A 25,722-nucleotide genomic window follows, 5' to 3' on the forward strand; every position below is an offset into this window, starting at 1 on the left:
AATGGAGAGAGAGGGTTAATTTCAGATCACAGGAAGCTGGAGACTAGCATCTGGTCTTAAGAAAGAAAAACAAAACAAAAATGAACAGAAAAAAACAACTACTGTATCACAACCAGGTTGTTGCTCCTCCATATTATAAAAGGCCTGAAAACAGTCACACCGAAGGAGGTTTATGTTAACGCACTACGGATCTCTCCTCTGCCTTGGGTGTATAGTTGCCTTTTTTTCCTAAGCGTTTGTAGTGTATACAGGATGAACACGTGAGTGAATATGCAATTCAAAAAGGTGCCCAACGGCTGATACAAAGCAAGGTCGCCTGACCAAATACATACGTCACAGGGCAGGGACTTTGGGATCGGGACTTGATATGACTGGAACCAAACTCGACCAAGAGTCCGAGCATGTGTGTGTGTGTGTTTGTGCGGCAGAATGGTCACTGATGTGGCTTTCAACACCCTTTTTAAAGATTTGCTTGGGGAGGTAACGAGTGGAGCGAGACCTCTCCTGTCTGGTGACTGTGCGGTTAAGAATGGGCACATGGGTGATTTAAGCACATGCTGACGTTTTGGTAAACCAACCAACCAAGCATTTACTTTATTAATAACTATAAATACACAGCAGCGTCTGTTTTTTTTTTTTTTTAGGTGGGAGAGGTTGTGTGTGTGTGTGTGTGTGTGTGTGTGTGTGTGTGTGTGTGTGTGTGTGTGTGTGTGTGTGTGTGTGTGTGTGTGTGTGTGTGTGTGTGTGTGTGTGTGTGTGTGTGTGTGTCGTCGCCATGACTTTGCTCGCTCATCTGCTGGAGGAAACATGGGTTACGTGGAATTGATTATCAACGGTTCATATAGATTTTCTATAATATATTCATATATAGTTTAAATTTTCTCCCCCCCACCCACCCCCTTCGCTCGCTCTCACCTGCCTCGCTTACACACTTTTAACACATTCTCGCGTCTCGCTACTTTTGTAAGTCAATGTACACAAACGTAATAAAAGTGAGGGGGGGGGGGGGGGGGGATGGGGGGGTGAACCGGGAGCGACAGCTGAAATGACAATCACTGAGAAAAAAAAAAAAAAGCCGTAAAGAGCCGCAGTCTTTTTTTTTTAATATATATATATATATCATCCATTGGCAGTTGGTCAAACACGTCGGCCGGCCAGTTACAATGGTCGTTTTGGGGGGGGGGGGGCGTGGGGGTGTTTGGGGGGGGGGGGAGAGGGGGGGCGAGGTCGGGGTCAGGTGCGTTCCGGGGGGGGGGGGGGGGAGGGGGAGGAGAGACTTTTCCGGCGGCCATGTCATCAAAGCGGCGGGGCGGGGGGCTCTTTCTTGGTGGCCGTGGCCTTCGTCGTGCTTTTCGACGTCTTGGTGGCGGCGGCGGGCGCCGTCTCCTTCAGGTTGAGGTTCTCCAGCGCCACGTCCAGGGTCATGACCTCCACGCAGCCCATGGCCTGGAAGTCGCTGAAGTTCCGCAAGGGCCCGGCGTGGCGCTGGTGGCGGTGGTGGCGGCCGTCGTCGTCCTCGTCGTCCTCCTCCGAGGAGGAGGCCGAGGCGTCCTGGTCCGCCAGCAGCGTGGACAGCAGCAGCTCCGTCACAAACAGGCTCCGGTCCGCCCACTGCGCCTCGCACGCCTGCCGCTCCGCCTCCGAGAGCCGCGGTTCGCTCAGCCTGGCCGCCGCCGGGGGGGGGGAGGAGGAGGAGGAGGGGGGGACGGGATTACAATAAAATACAACAACTTTATTAATCCCACTAGGGGCAATTAGTTTGAGCAGCTTGTTATACATACAAACATACAAACAACAAATACACAACTATTGAGCATTTAGTAGTCGAATTGCGACTTCTGGGATAAACGACTTTGAGTGGCGGTTCGTTTTGCAAGCAGGTAGAGCATAACGACGCCCTGATGGCAACAGACAAAATTCACTTCTAAGAACATGACCAGAAGAAGCCAAAATGCCTGCTGCTTTTTGAAGGATTTGCCGATTGCAAAAGGAACTCAAGTCCCTTTGTTTCACTCCTGTGATCCTGGAACAGATGGTAACGATGCTGTTCAGGCTGCTGTCTTTTACTGTAAGGCTGTGCAGCCAGCAGATAAAAGAAAAGCTCAGGAGACTCTCAATAAAAGATTGATAAAAAAAAAAATCTATCTTTAAAAGATATATATCTTTAAAAAGGTGACATATTATACCACCAGGTGTGAGTGTGATTAGCCGTTACAAGCCGTTAGAAAATCTGCTGATCTTCTGACATCATGAGTGGGCGTGTTCACCCAGATGTGTGCTGGATAGACCGGCCAGTGGACTGTAGCAAAAGTTGCTCATCCATCCGTCATACATCTATGGGGACACAACCACTTGGTGATGTGGGCATGGTATAATATCTCACCTTTAACAAATATCCAATTTATTTGCTATGTGGCACAGTAAAAATGGAGTGGAATTCAAGCATTTCACGGCCAGGACTGACTCCTCATTAATTACTCTCAATGCGACGGATAACCTTGAACACGTCGGCCAGGTCGCAGCAGAGGGCACCCACCTGCTGAGTAGGAACTGGGAGCTGTGTGTGGTGTGCTGCACGCTGGGCTCCGGGGGCCCCGGGTTGGGGCTGGGGTTGGGGTTGTGGTTGGCGCTGTTGCCCGGGTTGGCGGCGGAGTTGGTGTTGAGGATGGCGTTGGTGCGGCCGCTGCCCCGCGTGGCGTTGCGGGCCGTCTCCAGCTGCTGGCGCGCGGCCTGGGCCTGCTGGCGCTCCAGCTGCAACTGCATCTGGAGCTGCTGCAGCTGGGAGGCCGAGGGGCCCGAGCTCAGCTGGCCGCCCGCCGAGCGACGCACCCCGGACAGCTGGGACAGGAGCTCTGGGGAGACGGGAGGGGAGAGGTGAGCGAGGATGGAAGACACTCTGCGAGGCTGGTAATGAGACACATAGTGCCGCATGGCGTATGACACCTATTTGGACTTGGACAGCATGAAGACCTGTGCTCGGAATGGTAACGCTGAGTTTTAACAAGAAGGTAATTCCATCTGGACGGAGGAACCGTGAATAGACACCGGTCAGGCAACTTGCCGGCCCAGCATCGCACCATCTTTATTTACTTCCACTTAACATCTGTGGGGTCGCATACAATATCTATAGCTGAGCAACCAGCCGAAACTGCCGGTCTCTGGGCATTGTTTTTAAATGGTCCTTGGGAGTCCTTTTGGGATCTCCCCACCTAATATTCAGGTCAATCCAAGCTGCCATTAGTGGTTCAGGGGGGGCATTGGCTGGTGTCTTGTTTGTTGGACAGGACTGGAATAGAGCAACTTGTAGAACACAGCTGGAGTTGACATCGGGACTGAAGGCCACTGAACCGCTTTATAATTGGGAACAGAATAAACAAGGGATTGCCATAGCAGCATCGCTACGCACACATTGATTCATAGTTAACAACAAAAACACGTATTGGGAATGAAGGCATATTAAGCATGTCGAACATTTAAAAACACACAGCCAGTATTCATAATCCTCCCGGTTAAACAAACCTTAATGTACGCTCCAGGTGTGTGAAACTGTATCGTTAAAAAAACTTTAAAAAAAAAAAGGTTGACGTTTTAGAATGGCAGTCGCGCAGTTGACAAAGCTCATTTCCATTATTTCTGAGCATTTGCATTTTTTATGAGCCACCGAGGGTTGTGTCGTCCGCAGCCATAAGAGGCCTACAGTGTAAAGGAATCATCACAAGAGAAGTGATGCGGTACAACAGCCCAGTGTATCGGCACTCATCCACCTCTGCAACCCGTCTTTTTCAGCCACGTGATGAGTATGTTTTATATCATGTGATCAGAACACATCGTGTGTGTGTGTGTGTGTGTGTGTGTGTGTGTGTGTGTGTGTGTGTGTGTGTGTGTGTGTGTGTGTGTGTGTGTGTGTGTGTGTGTGTGTGTGTGTGTGTGTGTACGTTTTATATCCTCTTGTGTGAGTGTGCTGACCTGCTATGGGATCCATGGCCTCTCTGCTGTAGTTGGAGCTCTGCGTGGAGCTCTGGTTGCTGGACAGCCCCCCTGTGGTGCTGCTGGTGAAGTGCATGTTGGAGCGTCGGCCCCGGGGCCCGCCCAGACCGCGACCCGGGTGGAACATCCTCCTCACGTGCCGCACCCCACTCGACTCGTCGTGAGGCGTGCGGTTAAGGAAAACAAAAACTTCATCTCCCAGGGTGCAACAGAATTATGGCTAGCGAAGCCAATCGTTCTTGGCCTAAATAACCTGCAGGATGTCTTTACATGGCTGTGTCAGAGTTACAAAAGCAATGCAGTAAGTGCAATAGTAAGCAGACTTCACTTCCGTGTCTACCACTTAGCCCTTGATTATCTGCCCAAAGAAGTCATTTTTTTACAGACCTTCAGATTTTGTTGACAGTAACCTGCACGTGGAAAGAAAAACGATGTTGCAAGCTTTCCGTTGAGGAAAGAAAACACCTATCCCGCACTTTGACCCTGAGAGATACCCTGTACTCTTTCTCTGGTTGACTTTGGAAATCCATTACAGGAGCGTGGTCCTGTAATGGATTTGTTACCTTGACTGAATAGAGACAAAATACTCATGGGCAGCAAGAGCTTATAAGCAGACACAGGCCCAGACATATAAAATGTAATTATTTCATTTTGTGCATAGGGAAAAATGTTTAATACTACGCAAGCAGGAACTGATTAATCTAAAGCTTAGATTCTCCAACAGATTTTATCCCAATTAACCCAACCCCCCACACTTATTCTTACAGCTGCTGGAATAAAGCAAGAGTTTCCTTATTTGTCATGTCCCGGTTTATAATTCAGATAATCCTGTGGTTCTCCTATTGTTACCACCATCAAAGCTACCTGGACTCGCAGTTTACCCGGGTCAATTTTGAACCAGTTCAGCAACCTATGAGATAGTCCAGTCAATAATATTAGCAAATACCAGAAGCAGCACATTTGCTGGCATTGTATTGAATATTGCAATATCAACCACATCATTGAAGAGGCAAAATAAATTAAACAGTTAAGATGTAGTTAATGTAGTCAGCGATGCCAATACAAAATAACATGTGTAATGCTTGTGTAATGCTTGTGCAATGCAGAAAAACATTAGAAAGGATATCAGGTCCCTTGGTGCTCTGTGTTCCAGTGTGAGATGAGCTGCAAAGTCGTCTGTCACATGATTAGGGTCCCCGCCCGGCAGGGCTGCACATATGGGACAGATCTGGAAAGCAGGGGGAGACCGAAGCATGGAAACATCAACACCCCACTTCCATGGAAAACGGCAGGGAACGGACACCGATACCATGCATTGCATTGTATGGAGCATAGGAAACTAAACGGGTGTGTCCAGAGCATCTCTCACTCAAAAAAAAACAGACTCTAAAGTAATAGATGGTCTATAGATAGTGATTGATCGTTTACTGTTGTTGTTGTCCATCAACTTTTTAAAGTATTTGTTCATTACTGGGCTATTGATTATCTTTAATTGCCATTTTGTGTTTCTGTGTCATTTTACCACTAAGAATCAGACTTAAACACTTGCCATGCATTCGGTGATACAGAAAATGCACAGACATCGCTTCTCGTTATATTTTTACTTAGTTTGACTAGTTTTACATCCAATCGACCAAATCCCTGTGTCCCCAACCTTTGGAAATTCCGCTCTTGCGCAGGAACTTCCCCAGGTTTCTTACTCAGCTTGGCGAGGCTACATTTTGAGGGGAGTCTGACAGACCGCCTTTGACCGGACGCAGAGCAGAGGACGGACCCACCACTTCTGTGGACGTTTCCGTGTGTTCGGCGGCCACGTGCTCCTGCAGCGAGATCTCTGTGTAGCCCATCCTGCCACAGTAGGGGCACGTGAAGGCCTGCGGCTGCTCTACTGAGAAGGCCTCTCCACCATAGTACAAATCTGCAGAGGGGGGAGCACACGGGGACGTTCAGTCGGGGTCAGGGGCGAGGCCTTAGGACGAGGTTCAGGGTGACTTTTTGCCAACCGTTATTCTTTGTGGAAGCAGACACATTCTATAATTTTTTGATTAAAATAATACTTAACCAATATTCCAGGGTAAATCATTTTTAGGCTTTGTTTAATTTGAACAGGTAAAATTAACATTACATGTTGTCAATGCCATAATAGAGGTTGGTTTGCATACATTCCAGTGTTAAAGGCACCGCATTACATTTAGTTAGTCAAGAGAAAGCTAAAAAAAATTTAATGGAGGAGAAAGCACATATTGTTAATTGTTAGGGAAATGCATCTGCATGATTTGGATTGGGAATCGTACACTCATTCTCAATGGCTATACAGCCGCAGAATGCTGCTGTGTACCAAGAGCATATGGTTCCAACATACCAAAGTCAACCCGGGTCAAAATACACTGCATGGGATGCTCCGTAGTGTGTCTCGTTGTCGTGGCTCCACTCTCATAGCATGATGCACACAGGTCGTAGTCATAGCAAATTAAGCATTTGTATCGCCGTCCTCTAAAGTTGCCTTTTAAACACGCATCACAGCTCACTCCTGTAGAGAGAGAGAGAGACACACACACACATGAATATATTTGTTTACTTTGCTTATACATTTCATAAATATATATATGTCATACATTTTCAAGTCAAACTACATCCATTCATCTTATGAATGCATGTATGTTTTAGTTGGACTGATAAGCCAAGAGGAGAAATAAAGTACCCGCTCTTATACAGACTACACAAGAGGAAGCAAAATCATATGACATTTAGTTGTCGTTCTACGTTTGACTTCCTTATATGCACTGTAAAAATGTGTCGATATGCCTCAGTCATAGACAATAGTAATTTTTTTTCTTACGAATTATCCAACTCACTGTCAACACTAATGCCTCAAAGTAAAAAATAAATACACATGTCCGCACATCGTGAACAAAACAACATCGAACATCATGTATACATGTATACAAGTTTAACTCCTGAAGAAAGAGGGAAACAAATTAAAGCTATTCCGTGTCCAGCATGTAATAAAGCCAGTTCACGATTCCAACCCATTATGGTGAGACTGTCCACCTGACCACTAGTAGTAGAGAGCCGTGGCAGCGGTGTCACTAGAGGTGACCAACCCTGCCTACTGCAGCACACACTAGCCGGGTTAACTTATGCTGACAGTACGGTCGACCATAACACGGACGTGGGGAAACAGGCCGCATGGGCCTAACCCCTGTCACCGAAACATTGGCTCAAATGCTAGCCACTTACCAACTTAGCCGTCTGAGCTAATAAGCGTCTACTCCACCCTGACAGCTTGTAACTCGCTCAACGCACGCTTTTAAACTTTATAGGTTTAGCGTTTTACAGCAGTGTTGGCCACTCAGTGTGTCACCAACCACGGACTTAATGGTCAACAAGGTTGGGTCACAAGGACGAGGTTAACGATGTTAAAACTGGCTAAATGTTAGCTCGAGTGGCTGGCTACACAGCAGCCGCAGGCCGACTATTACTACTATCGGTTGTCCCGCCCCCCCACGGAGCATATAAGACTATTCTTGATCGTTATTGTGATCTGCAAGGACCGCTGGTTTACAAACACATTGCTATGGCCACCATACTGTGGCCACAGTAATGGATTGCAATAGACACCCAGCCCTTAGCAGCTAACGCTATCGCCAGCTACACGGTAGCTAAAAAACCAAATGCTCCACTAGCGACGTTAGCTTCCGTCTAACAAACGTTACTGCGCACCTTGACTTGCTTGAACTCATTTCGTTGCTAAACGTGCGCTTACCTTCATGACGGGACATCCTACGAGCACTATCACAGGCCCTTGTTCGGGCTTCTTGGCTTGCAAAACAGTGTAATAATTATGTTTGCTAAGGAAAAGAGAAGCCGGGGATGGCTGGTTGTCCCTGGCTCCTTCCCTCATGAAGGATCCGGTCTGGCACACTGCCCCCTCCGCCTCCTGCTGTGTCACTGTCCACAGCACTGACACGCTCTGAACACTAGAGGGAGTAGTCGCCCGCTTTTTAGGATGTACGTACGTCATTCCAGCCAGAGCCTATTTGCACGTTGTTAGTTGCGCTGCTTCAACATTGTTCCCACCGTTCTCAAGAGTACAGAACAAATATGTATACCACACTATTGTTATGTCGTTTGTCATTTGTAAAGAATTGTACATATATCGGTACAGTGCCCCATTACTACGATTTTTAGAATTTGGTCGCTCCCCGTTTTTTTTTTTAATCTGGAACTTCTATAAGGCTATATTCTATCGCCTTATTTGACTATTTTAATATTTTTGCCTCAAGGACCCATAATGTCCGCCTGGAAAGTTTTTTTCTGTAGGCTACCTTAGTAGTAGTTTTGGAAAACCTTGAAAATATTGTGAAAACCGACCCGCAAACCCAAAAGTTGGTCCACATACCCCTTAATATTGCCCAACCTTATGGTATTATTTTGGTTTTGATTATGTCATAAATGGCCGAGTTATGGCCGATTAATGAGAAAATAAACTTGTGCAAATGAGCTCCAGTTATTCAACCAATCCGAAGTCTGTTTCAGAGAAACCCAGAGGCCTCACATTTGGTGTGCCCATCAAGGACCTCAGGTACTGTGGAAAGTTTTGTTTTGATAGCTAACAAAATGACGTCACAGGGTCCATTTCAAATGACCACTGTAGCAGGTGCTCAGCAAGCAATTTTTTTAAATAATAAAGCCAATGGGGATAAAACACTGACTTCGACCATTCCGAAGGAGAGTAACTTGTCAAAGTTGGTGTACGCATAGAAACTCCGCTTAGGCAGATCTCAGAAACAAACGATCAGGCCCATTATTCAACCAATCAAAAGTCTGCTTCAGATGGGCCAGGCACATGAAACTTGGCGTGCTCGTTCATTAGCCTAGCTAGCATGTCGGCCTGCTCACAGAATATTGCTCACACGGGGCACCCTGGTGGTGCACTGGGCTAAGCCACATACCATATAGGCACAGTCCTAATCGCAGAGACCCAGGATGGAATTCGGCATGGGTCATTTACTGCATGTCCTCCCCTCTGGCTTCCACACTTTCCTCTCTATATCTCTCTATAATAAAACTGCAAAAATAAATCTTAAAAAAAAAAGAATATTGCACACGACGAGTTGGCTGACGCAACCCCAAGCTTTTTCTTCAGGAAATGCACAGGCGGCGACAAGTATAGTTTGAACATGCAAATTTGACACAGACGTGGAGCATTTTACTCCATAGTAATATTGATTTAATCCAAAGGACATGCGCTGAACTGCATTGAGAGCGTGAGAAGACTGGAGTCTTTCTCTCTCTTCTAAATCTACTGTGCTCATTAGGTTGTCCAGATAGGCCCACATGATTGTTTCAGTATTTAACAGTGCCTCATTGTTGGGTCTGCCAAGCAAGCCTGAACAGACAAAATCAGGAGAAGTCTGCATTCTGTAGACGTAAATGCAGAGTAAGCCACCTGACTAAATGTCTTACAGTCCAAACTGAAACCAAGTGGCCATTTTTTTTGTCAGTCAGTCTTTCTTTCACTCTGACCTACAGGTGTAGAATGTGTTAGAATGTGTTATGTGTAGAATTCAGTGGTATTTAGTGGTACAGACTTGGCAGAAATTCAGTTACTTCCTCATACAGCAGGCCAGATAAACATACGTACTTCCCCTTAATACAAAGGATATGAGAATAGTTCAGTCAGCTTTAGCGGTCAAATAACTAACATCTCTTAGCTATTTTAATGTTCTGAGGATGTTCCGCTGCAGGGGCTGAGAAATGTACATTTTAGAGGCAGATAAGTATACAACACACACAAAATATAGAAAATGAATATGGATATTGACACACAAAATATAGACTATATATACGTATATATATATATATATATATATATATATATATATATATATATACATCAGTGTTGTGCAAGTTCACACTTCACATGAACAAGTTCAAAGTTCAGTTCATACAAAAGAAAATGAATAAATTCATGTTCATAGTTCATCAATTCAGTTTTGAACTAGTTCATGTTAAGTTCATTAACAGTTATTTTAGAAGCCGATGAAAAACTGTGGGAGTGAGTATTTCTGTGCTTATCTTTTAAAATGAATCCTCTCCATTATCAGCTGCCATTATCACTACCATCTCAAATTGTTGTAGATATTATTTGTACACCTTTGTCATTCATCACAACTAAGGCAGTAACTATATTTAATAAACATGTCATCTGGACCTAAGCATCAATTCAGAATGTCACAAAATCTGAACTAGTTCAAGTTCAAGTTCTTTAGTTAGAAATATGTTAAGTTCAGTTCAAAGTTCATAGAAAAATGAACTTGTTCAATTAACTAGTTATTTCGAACTAGTTCATGCACAACACTGATATACATATACAGTGTATATATATTTATAGTCTATATTTTGTGTGTTGTGTACTTATTTGCCTCTAAAATTTACATTTCTCAACAGAGAGTTATGAAATGCAATGGGTGACATAATGTATTGAATATTATGACACGCATGCAAAAAGTTAGTCATCCTTTGTTGAATATTATTTTTCATCAGTGTTACATGAATAAGGCACAATGATTAAAAGAATGCATGTCTACAAATGTTAATACATGCTAAATTATGCATCTACTCTTTCTCTCAAACTTCAAAAGGACTCGAAACACACCTTAACAAGTTTAAACATGACTACTTGCATGGTTGTAGTGTGCAGTCAAATAAATAGGCTCTGTCATTCTGATTCATGAAAGGACACCCACTTTATTTTCTCTTTAAGTCTCTTTGAGGTTGTGCACCGCTTTTACAAGAAATACCTGATAGGAGCACAGACATACAAGCACAACCACTACTGAAGTTTAAGTGCTTTTAGTGTTTAAAGATGCCATTTCACAAAGTTTAAATTAAACTAAGCAAAATGTTAAATTATCACAACAATAAGGCTCCAATTGTCTATGTAATCTCTGCCTTCCACAATACATATCCGTCAGTCTCTTCCGTTTCCATGGGGACATAAGAATGGAAGAATGGAGTCTGTTTTGTTGTATTTCAGCCTCTGATCTCGGGTACGCCGGTAGGATGCAAAACGATGCACCTTCTGTTCTGTTCTCACACACACACACACAAACACACACACACACACACACACACACACACACACACACACATGCACGCATGCACACACACTCACACATATATATACATACATATATACATATATATATATATATATATATATGTGTATATCTGCTGTAAATGCATGGTTGCTTGATCATGTGCTAATAATAGAACATCGTAACCCTTTTAGCTTTTTTTCAACACATTACACGCTAGACTTGATTAGAAAACTATCATTTCCAGTTCAGTGCATATACACACAGTTGCCTATGACCACGTGCCCTATAATGAAGAATCCATTATACTCTCATTATCATCATGTGAGTGATACATTCTGTGGTACATTGCTAAAATATATAGTTTTAAATATATTAGTCAATAAGGGGTTGAATGCTACCAACAATAAAACCTAATAAATATGCAAATGTGTGATTGGTAAGCAAAGTTGTTTACCAATGTTGTTATATATGTATATTTGTCATTACTGCTTTTACTGTTAAAAATGTGGGTCATTTTCCAATCTTTTAATGGCATCTCCTGTCCTGCTTTTGCTTCGATGTGTTTTGTGTGTTGATGAAAATTAGCCTCTTGCATATTCTGGAATTTGTCATATCATGTGGATTTATTAATTTGCACTGTCCATTATCCCAAATAAAGAAACCTAAACAAACCTTTTTTTCTATATAGTGTATGAAAGAACACCCACTTAGAACACCAAAACCCTTAGGCAGCAACACTCTAAGGCAACAACTTATGGTTCATTTATACAACTTATGCACACATTAGCCTCCGGGGAAACTCATTTTATCATGTTAGGCTACTGTCCTACATGCCAGTTAAACCCACCACATCCAGGCAAAACACACAAACAAATACAAAATTGTAGCAATAAAAACATGTAACTCAGTAGAGAAAGTATAGGGAGAACACGTATTTTGAAATGATACTGTTGTTTAGGCTAAACAGTACAATTGATAAATTAAGTGAAGAATATGGAGGAGTGAGGTAGGTGACACTTCCTGTGGCGTGAGTAGTGTTCCTGTCCGTGTGTTGTGTGTGTGTGTGTGTGTGTGTGTGTGTGTGTGTGTGTGTGTGTGTGTGTGTGTGTGTGTGTGTGTGTACACAAACAGTGGTGTTATTGTAGCTGTCGAGATCCTGCGTGAGCGAACCTATTCTTTCCCTCATCAATTGAAATGGGTCCTAGAGAACATAAGCCCTTGGCTTGGCAGAGTGCCAGGGCGAGGGGACAGTGCTTTCTGACGCAGTGTTTGGAGTGAGGTAACCTTCCCCCCATACACACACACACACACAGGCGCAGCTTGTGAACAGGCAAGGCAGGCAACTGCTTGGGGCCCCGGGCCGCCAGGGGGCCCCCAAGAAAAAAAGTTATAGAATTATATAAAGAATTATAATTTTTTTGTTGTTTTAAGTATCATCCCTATGGGATTTACCACTTGTTTGACGCAAATTATCTGCCAGACTTTGACAAATGGTTCAAGACTTCGCTTTAGTCGAGCCAATTGCTACATTTATGTGCTAAAAAAATGTATTTGGCAGCACTGTTTCACCTGAACACGTCTGCAGTGGAAGATGAGATTTTGACAGTACAAGCTGATATTGAGCTTAAGTTCAGGGCTAATGGACGATTTGGGAACTTGCTCACAAAGGAAAAGTATCCAAACATGAGGAAATGTGCTACCTCCTTTACCACATTATTTGGCTCTACTTCTTTATGCCAGTCAGCCTTTTCCCACATGATAATTAGTAAGTCCAAATACTGTTCCACCATCACTGATGGTCATTTGGAAGCCTGCTTGAGACTAGCTTCCAACAGCCACTCTCTGGGCTATGAAACCCTGGTTGACTCCATTCAGTGGAAGTCATCAGAGTATGTACTCAGTTTATATAAATAAATATATGTCTAGCATTTTTTCATCTAGGTAGATCATTTTGACCTGGTCATTTTGAAAGTAGCTTGCAGGCCGAAAAAGTGTGGGCACCCCTGAGCTAGGGCAAGCATTTGCCCAAGCAAAGGCCAGTAAACAGCATTTGTAGTTTGTTTTCTGTTATATTAATGTTCAGAATATCATATGTAGCACCTTTAAGGGGGTTGATGAGCACTGGAATTGTAATGTGGGTTTAATTACCACATTATTAAGAAAACTATTCACAAGTACTCAATTGCTGTAACTAATTTGAGATAATTAATACTATGTCACTTCACACCTGTTAGGTGTGCATTTATACTATGTTTATATCTATTTATTTTAGTTTAATTGTTCTACATTTGTATTAATATCGTGCTATCCAATTAATGTGAACACTGACTCTTTTTCAGTGGAGTGCAATATTCAATGTCTTTTGTAATGTGAGTACATAGCATTTGCACTACCATGGCATGTAAAACAGCATTTGCAAAATAAATGCTTTATGCATGGATGAACACTGGCCTTATACTGTTTTGGTCAGTATTAATATAGCATAATGCTGATGAACGTTGGTTGGAGGGGCCCCCTAGGAATTTTGCCTAGGGCCCCAACAGACTCTCAAATCGCCACTGCACAAACACACACGGGCTCGGAGCCTTTTAAATATTCTCATGAAAGCGAGGAGGCGTAGGCCTACATGTTTCCCACTTATGACAATGGACAAGTGCACATTATTATTTTACTGCGCTGTAAAACGCAGGTTTCCCGAAAAATGTGCTAATCGGAAAAGTGTAAATATAAAAGACGTTTTTTCGGCATAAACAAGACATTGAAGAGAAGAACAATTGAATAGGGAAAATAGATATGGATCACATCACCTAGAGTTTACTGTTGTAAATATATAAGTAGGCTAATATTAAGCATATACATTAGTTGATTGATATTCTTCAAATGATTCATTTGAAGAATATACTTCAGCACATAAAGATACCGAGCGAGCACACCCAGTCTAAACAGTCTTTGAGGTGACGCCTTTACTACGAATTCATTCAAGGTTTGCCCCGCCCTGAACGTAAACAAATGGGGGTTTGACCAATGGCAGTCAAGAAACATCAGCCGATGATCAGATGACTGCAAGGAGTAACTATTTAAAACTCTAATGAGCCACTCTCATACAAACGAGTAGCACTGAAGCGCCCACCAAACACTCAACCGGCAAACGGTTTCCGGCTGCGGATCTCAGCCACCTTCCGACACATTTTGAAAGTCCAAGTCATTATCTTACGGAACTCCTTTTTCCATACCCATTGGTGTTGAAGAAACGAGTTACATTATGCTTTCATTTTGGATTTTTATCAATTGTCTAACGTTAGTTGCGTGTGGACATGGAGAAAATGCAGTTATTAAAGGTAAGAAAACACTAATCTTTCTTCTGCATTGGATGGATTTCAAATCAAGGGACAGAATGACTTGCGTTGCTCACACTTTGAATGAAAATGTATTGTATACCCGGCTAGCATGGGTGGTGAATTCTCTTTATATATGCCGCTGCTACTGGATTGCTATACAGCACATGTGAACGCTTGTAGATGAATGATCGAAAGTTAAAAGAGGCGTCTTTATACCGATTACGTGTCATTGAAATGCCAGCCGACCCGCCAAGACGCATGGACACAACGCCACGTCTATGTTCCATTTAGATCCGCTGAATCCGCGGTTACCGCTCACATGCTGCACTACCCGGCCGGCACAATGAATCAGGACTCTCTGGGACTCGTTTAGGAAGATATACGTGTATACTATCAGGCCTATATACTGTATTATAGCCTATTTATATGTGGTTTTATAATTTGGTGTGGCCATGGTGGTTTTTAATGTTTGGCCAACGAAACGTCCACCAGGCGCAATGGTGTTTTGTAGACCAGTGTGACACCTGAAGTGACATTTCAATGTGTAATTTATAGCGCTGGCTTCAGCTGTGAAAATGATCTCAGGAGGGGTCGTCGTGACAGCTTTTTCCGTGCACTTGCGGATACGGAAGGTTACGTTACATTGGCAGTAGTAGCACTGAGGCGCTCACGCAGGGAAGCTGTTTGTTTAAATGTTTGAAAAAGGTAATTTGTTTATCTTTCAAACATGCAAATTGGGGTGTGTATATAAAGTGCAAGGCAAATATTTGCATTAATTACCGATGTGGGTGAAGGCGCTGATGAGTTGAGGGTAGCAGGTGCATTGTTCAGCCCGATTGTCAAATAACCCAACCCCACTATGTGCGCTGTTTCAGATGGGGAAGACGCATTTGGGGAAATGTCAACGTCAAACGTATCCCTCCATTACCTCATAAAGTACAACATGCGCAATAGTTTGGATCTGGACATGGACGGTTGCTACCTGCAGGTCGGCAGCAAGGAATCTCTCCAGGAGTGTGGCTTCAACGCCACAGCCAAAACCATCTTCATCATTCATGGCTGGACGGTAAATACAAAAAAATGAATCGAGCAACATGACCATCTTTTCCCATTTTTGTGTCCTGCGCTATACATATTGTTGCTTGTATCTATGGAAAGCAGTAAATGTCTGTAAGATATGATTAATTTAGTGGTCGGACAGGTTTGTGTGAACGGATCCTTGAATGTTTTTTTTTTTTTTTTTATGTTCCCAGATGAGCGGACTGTTTGAGAGCTGGATGACCGAACTGGTCTCTGCTGTGATTCAGCGAGAGACAGAAGCGAACGTGATCATCGTGGACTGGATCTCGTTTGCTCACCAGCTGTACCCAGACGCTGTTAACCACACCCAACGCGTGGGCCTCAGCATCGCACACATGCTCAACTGGCTTCAGGTACCCCCCCCCCCCCCCCTCCCCTTTTTGCTAGTGTCAGAACACTCTGGTTCACCTGCATCTGTCTGTTAAAACATGTTGCGTGACACACTTGGTTATTGGCAGAAAATTGCAAAGCCGTGTTCTGCCAGCCCTTAGCACAGAAGCCTGAAGGGGCCCTTCTTTGGTGTTAATTCCATCTCAAGGTGCTCAAAAGGTAGTGTGTAGGTGGTATAACTGGTTATTAGTAGAGCCTCAGCCATCATTTGCAGTGTAGTCATTGGTGATGGTCAACACTCGTACTGTACAAGGTGTTCATTTACACCACAAGCGTCTTGCGTGGATTATTTTAGGGTGAACACGACAAACCTGCATCTGTTGTCACACCTCTTACCCTACATTTATCCACGAATCAGGCCCTGGTTGGGGAAGTAGGCTACTTAGCAGTACTGGGTTCAGGCCAACGGCTCCATTCAGTAGCCACGGAAATGGGCCAGGGCACCAATGTTAGTGAAGGGTGATTTGGGCATGTTGCCACCCAGTTGTAAGCATAAACAAAGAATGTGTTTCATGGCCACAAACTGACAGATGGTGGAGGTGCTGTTGCACGGAAGGAAGAGCGAATAGATATTCGGCTCACATAATTACCCAGACTGAGATTGGCTCGGCTTTCGGTCACGGACCGCTCCCAATTGGCTACCGTCCGGCACTATCTCTGTCAGGGTTGGCACTCACGGTGACGGCTGCTGATTGGGACCGGGCGGATCACTAATTGTTATGTTTTCTGATAGGATGAGCACCAGCTGCCCTTGAGCAACGTGCATCTGATTGGCTACAGCCTGGGAGCACATGTGGCCGGCTACGCGGGGACAAATGTACGGGGCACCCTCGGCCGGATCACAGGTAAGAGATGGACAAAGGTGACAAGAATTAGTATGTTTCGAATAATAATTATTGCCATTGTTGTGGTCAAATATGTAACGCTGATGTGTGTTGACCCGCTCCAGGGCTCGACCCGGCAGGACCTATGTTTGAGGGGGTCGGGGAAGGGAACCGGCTCTCTCCGGACGACGCAGACTTCGTGGACGTCCTGCACACGTACACCCGGGAGGCGTTGGGCGTGAGCATCGGGATCCAGCAGCCAATCGGCGACATCGATATCTACCCGAACGGCGGGGACGTGCAGCCCGGCTGCAGCCTCGGTGACGTGCTGGCGGTGGCAGGAAGTGAGTGCTGCGGACCGTTGGCAGATACTAGTATCCGCCCGTTGTATTGTTACGGGAGAATCGTTTAAGCCCGAACCAGCCCTCGGTTTGGTTTGAGTGACGTGGTCATGTTTGTCTGTTGCTTGTCAACGGCAGGTATAACTTCACTGCCCTGTTCAATGCATGGTTTTAACGGCGCTCCTGTTGCTCGGCCGGTTAAACCGACTTTAACCCTCCTCCCTTGTTTTTTGTTTTTGAACGTACAGATTTCATGGCGGTGATGAAGTGTGAGCACGAGCGCGCCGTGCACCTGTTCGTGGACTCCCTGATGAACAAGGACCACATGAGCTTTGCCTTCCAGTGCACCGGGCCCGACCGCTTCAAGAAGGGCATCTGCCTCAGCTGCCGCAAGAACCGCTGCAACAACATTGGCTACAACGCCAAGAAGATGCGCAAGAGGCGCAACAGCAAGATGTACCTGAAGACCCGCGCCGACACGCCGTTCGGAGGTGAGCCGGTACCAGCCGAGGGGGGCCGCTTTTGATTCGCTCGTACTGGGATGCGCTTGCTTTCCCTTGTTTATTTTTACGTGGCTAACACTAACTAATATCGTTTATACTCTTAAGGTTACCACTACCAGATGAAGATGCACATTTTCAACAGGAACCATTCGGACAGCGCTGACCCCACATTCCACGTCAAGTTGTACGGGGCTCACACCGACACAGAAAAACTCTATGTTGACGTGTGAGTATCTAGGCTCTTCTCCCAGCCCATTGCGGCCTTCCTTGTTTTGGTTGTCTGCTGTCCGTATTTGTTCTGCAGGTCTGACTTTGCCGGTTCTTTTCCTCCAACCAGCCCTAATGGTGTGGGTCTGAACCTGACCAACACCTTCCTGGTGTTCACTGAGGAGGAGATCGGAGACCTGCTGAACATCACTTTGAGCTGGGAAGCACCGTCTGACTCCTGGAACTCTTTCTGGAAGTCCCTCAAACAGTCCTTTTCGAATAAGACCGCCACGCCCGTTCTTGAAGTACGACGGATCCGTGTGAAAGCTGGAGAAACTCAGAAAATGTAAGCCTGGCGTGGACGCTATAAAACATTACATTAGGGAATTGGGTCCTCTTTTGTCTTACTTTGAAACCTTACCAAGACTTGGCATTCGATGTGAAGCAATCGTCATGTGTGTGGGATTGATCCCCTCATTTAATAGGCAGGAGACTCTCATAATTTAATAAACTCAATTTAATAATCTCTAACTGTTTTCTGGCCTCTGACTGGCTGTGTGACGCAAAGGAGCGTAGCTCTGCTGGCTGGGGGAGTGAGTGGGAAGGGTTTTGGGAGCGTCACTAGTACAATTATTGTAAGAAAAAATTAGGTACGTGCTGGCCAGCATTTATTCGTAGAATTTATTACGAATAATTATATTAGTGATGTTATTGATGCAGTCATTGAAATCGATGTTGATCAGCGCTGACTATGTCAATGTTATTTTGAGCTAGTTGAGATGTTGCACTATACAGATTTTATATTATTGGGTATTGTATGTTTAATTGAAATCTTTGTTTGTCATAGGTTCACCTTCTGTGCCCACGACAAGACGGAAATATCCCCGGGGGAATCGGTGAGCTTCGGAAAATGTCGTGATGGCTGGGAAGTGAAACCGAAGAAAAGGTGCAGCTTGGTTTATTTATTTTTTACGGTTATCCCAGATGTTGCATTGGTTACACTTCTAGCCTATTCTACTTGCCTATTTTGGCTGACTGACTCAAACTGTTTTTCCTTTTTTGTTCCTTTTGATAGGCTGGTTGTGTAAAGAACTCTGCTCTTCCAATAAGCACTGCAGCGTCATAAGGGGACCCAACATGGAACAGCAAGGAGGACTTCCGTCTCTTTATTTGAGCACTTCCGTCTCTTTATTTGAGCACTTTCGGAGGAGGAGGAGGAGGAGGAGGATCAGCAAACTGTGGCAGGGGCCGTACTGGCTCCTGGACTGTGAACACGCCTGGATAGTTTCCATTGGTTGCTGGTCATAACAACTCGGGGCTTTTTTCCAGCGTTGCAGCCAGACAACAGCAGTTAATGCAGGCCAAACGGGTTTGGTTTGGCCTGGAAGGGGCTTTCAAGATCTTTCCTTTTTAAATGAACTAGTGTCAACTTCGCATCGGGGAAGTAGTACAGATCAGTGTCAAGAGGACATTCACCGGAAATGTAGTCGCTTTACTGTGTAATCTTTTTAATATTTATTTATGCAGGTTGAAAACTGCAAGACCAAGTATTTATCAAATGCACACGTGTGTGTGTGTGTGTGTGTGTGTGTGTGTGTGTGTGTGTGTGTGTGTGTGTGTGTGTGTGTGTGTGTGTGTGTGTGTGTGTGTGTGTGTGTGTGTGTGTGTGTGTGTGTGTGTGTGTGTGTGTGTGTGTGTGTGTGTGTGTGTGTTTTCTGCTGAGCGAGATTATCGATACACTGTAAATGATGTGAATTGTGTGTGATGTTATGTGTATTAGGGGATGTGTATATTCAATTTTCATAAATTAAACTTATTTGTACTAACTCTTGCTGTAATGACTTTACTTTCAAAGGGCTTTTATATAATCTGAACATAGATTTAGCATTATGCTCTTCAGTTGTTTTGGGAGGGGGAGCACTTGACATGGTAATACAAGTATTGTAGTATTTCCTCTTAGGTAGCTGGTTTTGTTAGTGCAGTGGCCAATCTCGTACTCAAACTGTATTATGCGGAAGTAGTTGGGAGTAATTTTGAGTGTTTATATATAAACTGGCCGTAGCTCAATTTGTTTAGTTTTTTTGCAGTTGCAGAAGTTCATGCATTTCAACTTTGAGTTTATGTATTTTCTAAATGTTCAAATTTAATATAGGAAAGCTCACGTAAGCCGAGGGTTGTACGCCCTGCTCAGAAAGCAACCACAGTGAGTCAGAGAAAAGGCTCGTTCAAACTAGCAATGTCTCTGTGAAGCTCAACCTGTAATAAAGTGGCATAAGCGGTGAATACAGCTTGTCAAAAGCAGTGCATTTTTTGTTTTATAATTATGACCAACGTGTGTCTACCGAGCCCTGCTAGCCCTCTCTGAAGGAGCTCATGTTGATGTCAGGCACGGTGCACCATGGATGAGTGCGGTATCGGTTGACTGAAATGCTACAGGGGAACCAATAAAAAAAATTAAAAGCTGAAGGCGTCAATTTTGGCAACCGACGTAACCTACTTGGGCTAATCGGTTGAGACAGGTCTATTGCAACGACCTTCCATCTGTTGGTTGGAAATGATATGAAAATTAAAGGACAAAGTGAAACCGTTATATTAGCAACCAGACATTGGTAAACTTGGCATTACTGTTGGCACAAAGCCAAGAAATTGCAGAAGTAGTGCTAATGAAAGGAGCTTCGCCCACAGGTGGAATCAGTGCTGGGATAACATTTAAAAGGGTCATGCTGAATGTTCTATAACGCTCCATGCATTCACATAGAAAAAGGGGATTCAACAGCATTGACAATCACACACTCGAGTGCAGCATACGTTAGTTGTGTAGCATGACACACCGGCCCACTGTAATTATCTGTGTGCTAGAACAGGAAGCACCAGAAACCGCTCCTGGTGTAATAAAGTCAGGCAGTGTAGAGTAAGTGTGTGTAAGTGTAGTGTAAGTCTTGACGCTCACTACATAACTCTGGAGGTTATTTACAATCAAATACGCAATACAATGCAAAACAGTTTTGATTAATAAGATGAATAAGTCTTAAAAACGGATTCATTTTTGGATCCTGAATTAAGCTAGGAAAACATTCAGGCCATGGTTCCGAAATGTCAAATTACAATCCCCTTGAAATGACTCAACAAGCATTGAGGGTCTGTGGCTGATCAATAGGGTCAGCCGGTCTCCCAGTTTTAAGCACTTTAGCTCCCTATTTGCAGGTCCTGGTGTTACAACATCAACCCTGCGTCACTGCCTCCACCACAAACACACAGGTTGTGTACTTGGAAAGCCTGTAGGTCCACGTGCCTCACTGATTATAAACTGTATACACACAATACCACATGTAAGACGTTGGCTGATGAAACCACCAATGCCCTCCGGTGTAGGAGAGGGGTGTGTGTGTGTGTGTGTTTCTGTGTGAGAGATCACCTGATCCCTAATCCCAAACAACTGCTCATGTAACTCATGCTGCGCCCACCAAAGAAGAAGAAGAGAGAGGATTGCAGCCCTGCCAGCAATGCACTGAGCAACAAGTCCCAATAGGCTGGATGACATCGGTGGTCACAGTGGAAACTGTTCCAACATTTTCCTTTTACTGTAGCCTTGTGATGCCAAACGAGGCTGGTGTGGAATACCACGCTCAGTCTGGCATCTGGGATCAAAGCTCGGGAGTCACATGCGCTCTGTGTGTTTCCAAGAAGAGACACACAAGGTGTTCAGGGACGGATTCGGACTCACGTCAGACCCATGATGCGTCCGTCTGTATGACGCAGTGTTTTGGGCAGATAATGTTCTGTGCAGGACAGTGGTCAGGTGTATTTGTTTGCTGATTCAGCTGGAGAGAGACAACAAATGGTTGGTAGTGAATGCACTTGTAGTTAATCCCCCAGCAGATATGATACTTTGATTAAAGTTTGTAACACCAACAAAATACTCAAATAATAATAATGGTAATAACTTTATATAGCGCCTTTCTTAGTACAGAAGGTCTATGAAACCATTGTATTAGAAACCAGACATTGGTAAACTAAACTAAAGCATTGCTGTTGGCAAAAAGCCAGCATAACAAAAAGTGGAAGGGCTTTATCGATCAGGGTAAGGCCAAGTTAGGGGTCAAAGGACTTGGTGAAAATTTAACATGGGGAGGGGTGGGGCAGAGAGGATGTGGAGTGGTAGGCTGTTCCTGAGTGTGGGAGCATTGGAAGAGAATGCCCTGACACCAAAGGTCTACAATCTGGTGCAGGGGATGGCCAGCAGGTCCTTGTCAGAGGACCGCAGGGAGCGTGACTCAGTGTAGGGGTGGAGTAGACTGGGCATCCCCAGCCCGTTCTGCCGGCGATTTGAATTTGCCCTGCAGAAGGGTCTGGGGAAGAGCAATATATTTCTTTCTGCTTCCGATACGTTTTGGCAGGAGCCAATCACCAAACTGGCTTTTCCCCCTGGCACGCTATTGGCTGGTTTAACACAATGACGACAGGGACGAAATAACCGGGACGACAGCCTCACCAGACCAACGTGCAATCTATGATTAAGCTTGGTTTGGCAATAGCCAGGGTAGGGGTGGAGGAGATCTGTGAGATATTGGGGTGAGAGTCCATGGAGAGATTTGTAGGTGAATTAAAGAATTAAAATAAAGTGTAAATCGAGCCTTTAGGATGGTAACTTCTAGTAGGCCTTCAAAGCTTAGAGTCTGTGTGTGCGTGTGCGTGTGCGTGTGTGTGTGTGTGTGTGTGTGTGTGTGTGCGTGTGTGTGTGTGTGTGTGTGTGTGTGAGGTTGGGTGTGGAGAGCAGGTGAAGTGACGAAATAACCGATCACAGCCACTTTACCTCCAACTCCTGCAGGGTTGGCTCATCTAAGGATGAGGGCCGAATAAAGGTTAGTAGCAGTGTGTGTGTGTGTGTGTGTGTGTGTGTGTGTGTGTGTGTGTGTGTGTGTGTGTGTGTGTGTGTGTGGTCTGTGTGTCAGTTTGTCTCTGTCTGGAAGAACCTTATTGCTTTTTCCAGAGAATTAATTTGTTGTGATGCAACACAGCCTTGAACTACGCACTTTAAAAAACACAAAGGGAAGTGCTTTTCTATTTTTTATACTTGACACCTTCGGTCATTCTCTAGGCACTGCATTTCCTCTTGGGTTCAAAAGTCAAGACAACTAGCAGGTGTTAGATCCCTGACCTCGTCCATCTACTCAGGTTACTCAGTTGTTATGGCCTGTGTTTTAGTGGTTGTTACAGACACGCCTCCAAAGGTATCCTGTGTGTATATAATATAAGTTGTGGCAACCCGGCCCGGTCCCAATCAACATGATGCAGAGCACCTGAGGAAGCCTGCTTAAAAGGCAAGCTTCCACACCCATTCGTGGGTCTCTCGTGGCTGGGGTGGACGGAGAGTCCAGCCGTTGTGGCTGCGCCACGCGATCATCTCTTAGTTCTTTTATAAAAGAGACTTTATGTTTGATTAAACAAGCCTTTGTGGCGTAACACCCAATCGATTTGCGTGCTGATTCAAGCAAGGTGGTTCACTCCCCGAGGCGGGTTGCCACAAAGTGTAAGTAAAACTGTGAACTTTCTATCACTTTCATCAGCTGTTGCCACACATGGTGTGACACAAACCCACGCCTAATGAGGTGTGTCAGATGAGGAGAAAAACCAAACCAAAATAACAACAACAGGCCAACTAATGCGCAACGTGCGGCTGTTACAGACACGCCTCCAAAGGTATCCTGTGTGTAAGTGTAAGTAAAACTGATCTTTCTATCACAGTTGTTGCCACACATGGTGTGACACAAACCCACACCTAATGAGGTGTGTCAGATGAGGAGAAAAACCAAACCAAAATAACAACAACAACAACAACAGGCCAACTAATGCGCAACGTGCGGCCAATTATAGGTGTGCTTCCTGACCTTTGGAGTTTTTAGGATGCACAGCATTGGATGGATATTGCCCCTCCCCCCCAGCTTTGCTTACAATGCAGTGCGGATGGAGGGCCGTCGTGTTGCGGCGTGGTGGTGGTGTGTTGTTGCATGAGGCCCTACACCCTCAGCACCCCTGCGTTTCAAAATGCCCCACAGACCCCCAAAGGGCGCGTTCCCACAACAGTAACACAGGACCTCTCTGTTAACGGAACAATAACGGATTCAAACGCGTCCCTCCGTCCCTCCCTCTCCCTCCCCTCCTGCACCTTATAAACCTCCCCATTCCCGCCAAACAGAGGTTGCATTTTTTGACCGGCGTATTGTTTGTGGTTGCTTCCCTTCCGCCGATCTCCGAGGCGTGGGCCGCGGCTTTCTCGTGGGAAAGGGTCAAAGAATTAGGAGGAATTCAGAGGAAGAAATGCTCTTGTAGGCTGAAAGAGATGGAAAAGAAGGAGGGGTGCATAATCTGCTGAGAAATGGATTTATGTAAGTCTGCAAATATAATTAAAGGATACAGTAAACGCCACATCACAGCCGGGCTGTTGATTTAAAGCAGAGGCTTCTTTAGTAGGTGGGCTGAGAGGGAAGGAAATATTTGCCACCATCCCAGAAATGAAATGTCTTTGCTGTTGGGTCTGTCCCAAAAGTAAAATACAATTAACAGTAATGGTAGGGAGTAACAATCACACTGCACACCGATTAAATAACAGTGTTGAGAATGTCCATCGTCTGGTGGAATATCAAGGCAAAGGCTATCAAAAGTTTTGGTTTTAAAACAGTGGAACTGACAGTGTAATAATCTAAGAATGGAGCATTCAAGGAACATCATTGAGGTGAACTCGTGAACACGTTTTACTGACCAACTCGGTCCTTGAGGAAGGAAAATAACAAGCCCCCTTATTCCCTAGGTCATGTGTTTAGCTAATAAGAACCACAGAGAGAGAGAGAGAGAGGGAGAGAGAGAGAAACAGAGAGAGAGAGAGAGAACTAACCATTTATTTGCTTGATCCTAACCCATGCAGTATGTGTTTGTATTAGTAGACCAGGAACTGCTTATAGAAGGATCTCATGTTTGAGGTTGAATCGCTGGCCTTCATGTTTCTCTCTGGCGCTGCCTGTTCTTGAACGTGCTGCAGAGAACAGTGAGTCTTCCTGTCACATGCTTTGGCCGATGGGGTTTATGTGCTCTGCCATGTTTATTTTCGTGTCGCTGTTTAAAACTAAGCGCTTACACGTCACGATTACCACATAGCGGAAGTAGATAAAAACATTATTCTCAGGTGGATTTACAAACCATTGATAAAATTGCACGTTTTTATGGGCCTTCTCAGAAGCAATAACAAAGGGTAATAATTAATGAAGGCATGCTAAACTCTCTACAAACATCTGAACACAGCGATAGCCAGCAGTTTATTTGCACAAAGCAGTTTATTATTAGCAGAAAGTAACACCTCCCTAATCTATAACCCCCAGATATTTCGGGCCCTCGTCGAGTTAGGTTCATAATACTTGATCATTAAAATTAAATCAACAATACAACCGACCCTTTATTGTGGTTCAAACACCTTAGCTAACATAAAATTGTATTGGGAAATTGGGAAATTTGGGGAAATACAAATAATTCCTGGTGTGTTATATGACAAAAAAAAACTGCCTATGCCACCATTAAGTATGAGGTATTAAGCTTTGGAGTCACATGTTTTTTTTTCTTCTTTTTTCTCTTACGATTTGAAGATTATGTCGTGTCTGAGTGGATCAAAAAACCATAGAAGCTCTCTCCCTGAACCTCCGGCCCCTCGGCCTGCATGTCACACCGACCTCACCTCAAAGGAAGCCTTCGCATTTCATCAGGACCACGGCCGTCCTCGTGGAATGTGGATTTACTGTTAATCTCTTTATACCCCCGCAAAAATTTCCAAAAGAAATACAGTTTATATACCATGGGCAATATGGAGCTAGAGGGCATTGATCTCCCCTGACACGAAGAGATGAGAGAGGTCGGTGGAGGCCGATGCTTTGGGCATAAATCCCCTTGAAGACACATCA

General features: G+C 44.6%; 2 protein-coding genes across 2 annotated transcripts; one reads left to right on the forward strand and one right to left on the reverse strand.

Moving 5' to 3' along the window:
- Positions 1-1,251: 1,251 nt before the first annotated feature.
- On the reverse strand, positions 1,252-7,893 carry LOC311343010 (E3 ubiquitin-protein ligase KCMF1-like). The gene is made up of 7 exons (XM_084467861.1): positions 7,754-7,893; positions 6,350-6,517; positions 5,766-5,905; positions 5,114-5,215; positions 3,967-4,147; positions 2,537-2,852; positions 1,252-1,663 (listed from the first exon to the last, which is right to left on the reverse strand). The coding sequence occupies exons 1-7, from the start codon at positions 7,767-7,769 to the stop codon at positions 1,297-1,299; spliced, it is 1,290 nt and encodes a 429-aa protein (XP_084323987.1). The 5' UTR covers positions 7,770-7,893; the 3' UTR covers positions 1,252-1,296.
- Positions 7,894-14,194: 6,301 nt separating this feature from the next.
- lipg (lipase, endothelial) lies at positions 14,195-19,342 on the forward strand. The gene is made up of 10 exons (XM_084467857.1): positions 14,195-14,431; positions 15,307-15,497; positions 15,685-15,864; positions 16,635-16,746; positions 16,851-17,069; positions 17,315-17,557; positions 17,675-17,795; positions 17,907-18,122; positions 18,624-18,722; positions 18,852-19,342. The coding sequence occupies exons 1-10, from the start codon at positions 14,356-14,358 to the stop codon at positions 18,862-18,864; spliced, it is 1,470 nt and encodes a 489-aa protein (XP_084323983.1). The 5' UTR covers positions 14,195-14,355; the 3' UTR covers positions 18,865-19,342.
- Positions 19,343-25,722: the final 6,380 nt, after the last annotated feature.

This window comes from Micromesistius poutassou (assembly GCF_964030765.1).
Source record: "Micromesistius poutassou genome assembly, chromosome: 5".
NCBI classification, from domain to species: Eukaryota; Metazoa; Chordata; class Actinopteri; order Gadiformes; family Gadidae; genus Micromesistius; species Micromesistius poutassou.

Coding starts and splice junctions, on each gene's coding strand:
- LOC311343010 (XM_084467861.1), bottom strand. Junction 5,906..6,349: donor TTTGACCCGGGTTGACTTTG/GTATGTTGGAAC, acceptor CCCCCTCTGCAG/ATTTGTACTATGGTGGAGAG. Junction 5,216..5,765: donor CGGAAACGTCCACAGAAGTG/GTGGGTCCGTCC, acceptor CCTGCTTTCCAG/ATCTGTCCCATATGTGCAGC.
- lipg (XM_084467857.1), top strand. CDS start 14,356: ATGCTTTCATTTTGGATTTTTATCAATTGTCTAACGTTAGTTGCGTGT. Junction 14,432..15,306: donor AGAAAATGCAGTTATTAAAG/GTAAGAAAACAC, acceptor GCGCTGTTTCAG/ATGGGGAAGACGCATTTGGG. Junction 17,558..17,674: donor CGCCGACACGCCGTTCGGAG/GTGAGCCGGTAC, acceptor TATACTCTTAAG/GTTACCACTACCAGATGAAG.